A 3,171-nucleotide genomic window follows, 5' to 3' on the forward strand; every position below is an offset into this window, starting at 1 on the left:
TTTAAAAAAATTAGAATATTTCAAAATTATTATCTTGAACGTTTTTAAATTTGTTGGAGCTATAAAATTTTAGTAGTAATTTGTTTAATGAAACCGCTTTATTATTAACATTCAAGTTTTCGATAAATTTTAAAACAAATTCATTTCCTTTAATCAATTCCTACTTACGAATGAATTACTGAAGTTAGAGGCCACCTAGTGGATGCCAAACAAACTCTTGATCACTGACTTCTCATGATTGCTGTTTCTTATTAAAATTTTACACATTTTTTTAAATTTTAAACAGTGAACCGTGAAGTGACGGTTTGATCTGGACAATTTTGACGGAGGCCAACTTTGACGGAGACAAAGCCAAAAATAATTTGTGTGAGGGAGCTTTAAAAAAATTGTCAATTTGATATTTAAAACGGTGTGTTTAAATGTCAAAAAAAAGTATGCTGGTTAAATTAAAAAACAATTAGAAAATACGGTTATTGAACTGTTGACAACGTGGCCCCACCTGACACCTCTCTAAACCCAAGTGAACATTTATTGCAGATGATTTATATATGACACAACCACTTCTCTGTCGACGTTAAATTCATATACTTTTTATTTACGGGGTTTAAAGTGGTCCAGAAGACTATGGTCTGTGTAAGAATCACTACTTTCCTATGCTTTCTGTTACAAAACTCCATTGTTTCAGTCATATATAAATTATTATTTTAATAGGGTTTTAGCAAATAACTGAAAATGCACCAAATATACACCAGATGTGATTGATTATTATTAGTAGTAGTAACAGTAGTATTTACTCTTCAGCAATTTTTGGAGGATTAAATAGGCCTTCTCAAAAAGATGTGTTTTTAGTTTTTTTCCTAAAAACATCCACCGAAGTTACTTCACGTAGCTCTACTGGCAACAACTTTTGGGGATGTCTCTTTCGAGCTTCTTCCACCAATAGACGTTTGCGCTTTACGAACCACACCATTCAATTTGCTGGCAATCTAAGTTCGGATATTAATTGTATAACTTTAACCCATCTACAAATCTCATCAAAATGACCTGGTATTTTACCCAAACAACAATTGAATGCCAAAATTGCAATCTTAAATACTAACCTCAGTTCTAATGGCAACCAATGCAGACAATGATACGTTTCCAACTACCAACACAGTTGCATTCTGAATCAACCGCAACCTTCAACACACCCAAGCACAAAACCACAAATCATTACAATAATACTATTTTTACCAATTTCTATTTCTATCTTTGGTTTTGCTGCTTCCTACATTAAGCTAAACAATATAATAAAAAATTATGCAAACCTGAATTTTGCTTTTGCGATAGAAATATTCAATAAATATTGCTCAAAGTTTGCACAACCTATGTTAGGGGGACAATAATTCCCTGTTTTTGCCCGGTGACTCGGTAGATAATATATATATATTTATATATATATATTATTATATATATTACCAGCATATGTATATATATATATATATATATATGCATGCTGGTAAAAGACCATAATTAATGCAGTAATTTATAAAATCTACTGAATTTATTTCTAGCGTTGGATAGTTTTATTATTACATTTCTCAATATTTCTAACCAATTTCTTGTCGTAATTTATTATTTTATTAAAGTTAGAATAACATACAGTTTTCCAACTCATTCTCGAGTGTATAGAACCCCTTTCGATTCTTCAATCATCTTCAGCTCTTGTTACAGTTTATATAGAGAATTTGTATAAACCAGTACCTATTGCAGTTTATATAGGGATTTTGTATAACCCAGGGCTTTATCACAAGAACAAACAACACCAAAACAATATACTGTAATTCCAGTCATTCCCATCTGAAATTAGCCGAAGCCATTTTCATTGACATAAAACAACCTCTGATAAACAAACAACAAAAAATTTCAACAATACTCCCGACAAGAAGGACAATAATAAAATATACTAAAATCGAGTGACATCGACCAAAGTGCTATCAAAGAGCAAGCAAATGATACCAATATAATGAGCACAATAAAACAACACCGAAGCAATAAAACATAACAAAACATAACACCAAAGCAGTTTTAGCCCAAACAACAAAACCATATCAAGTAGTAAAGACGACAAACAGTAAAATTAACAGTCACTGATAACAGTAAATGTAAATCACAGGAACAAAGACCTTGGTTATACAAATTTCCTATGTAAACTGCAACAAGTACTGGGGTATACAAATTCTCCATATAAACTGTTACAATTACACACACACACACACACACACACACACACACACACACACACACACACACACACACACACACACACACACACACACATATATATATATATATATATATATATATATATTAGAAGAGAGAGCGTGAGTTTTGCAATATGTTAGAAAATCGATTCTATTTTGCAGATTAGTTCATGCATACCGCCTTTTTATTTGAGTTTGCTGTTGAGTTTAAGTATACCGCATCATATTTTGCACCTTATTTTTAATATTCTTTAAAATCAGGATCTGACAGACGCAGAAACTGTTACAACATGCAAGGCAGTAAAACAAAATTAAACAAAAAAGTGAGAAAATAAATACAAAAAGTGAAGAAGAGAAATGATAAAACATGAAAAATAAAATATGTTAGAATTAAATAAATAAATAAGATGGAGCTAAACCGTTGATAGACTTGTAGACAACTGTTGAAATTTTGAACAACACTCTTTTGTCGACGGTTAGCCAATGAAGTTCCTTCAATATTGGGGACACATGGTCGTAATTTTAGAGCTCCAACAACTTTTGCGGCTTGATTCTGTATTGACTGCAGTACAGCCATGGATCGATCAGGTAAATCATAAAACAAACTGTTGCAATAATCGACGCGTGAGTGCACAAATGTATGAACCAACGTCGGCAACGTGGACGCATCTAGGGATCGTCGAATTTGATTGATTTTCCTGATTTGAAACATGCATTCGGCTGAGAGCTTTTTAATGTGTTGTTTCATTGACAAACCTGAATCAATTATGAAGCCCAGATTAGCTGCTGTCTGACAAAATGGGATGACCTCATCATTGACAGTTATTGAATCTATGTCTATTCTCGAGAGTTTCTGCCAATATATATATATATATATATATATATATATATATATATATATATAAAGTAAAACCAGAAGCCCACAGGG

At 32.0% G+C, this 3,171-nt stretch overlaps 1 protein-coding gene across 1 annotated transcript in view; it reads right to left on the bottom strand.

The window, feature by feature from the left end:
- Positions 1-271: 271 nt before the first annotated feature.
- Positions 272-3,171, bottom strand: part of HELRODRAFT_173921 (hypothetical protein) — a gene marked incomplete at both ends in the record, with an annotated part of 4,867 nt that continues 1,967 nt past the window's right edge. The window contains 2 exons of the mRNA XM_009020496.1: positions 272-375; positions 3,000-3,096. Of these exons, the coding sequence (XP_009018744.1) occupies positions 272-375; positions 3,000-3,096 (201 nt within the window). The remainder of the gene's footprint in view (positions 376-2,999; positions 3,097-3,171) is intronic.

This window comes from Helobdella robusta (genome assembly GCF_000326865.2).
Source record: "Helobdella robusta unplaced genomic scaffold HELROscaffold_28, whole genome shotgun sequence".
NCBI classification, from domain to species: domain Eukaryota; kingdom Metazoa; phylum Annelida; class Clitellata; order Rhynchobdellida; family Glossiphoniidae; genus Helobdella; species Helobdella robusta.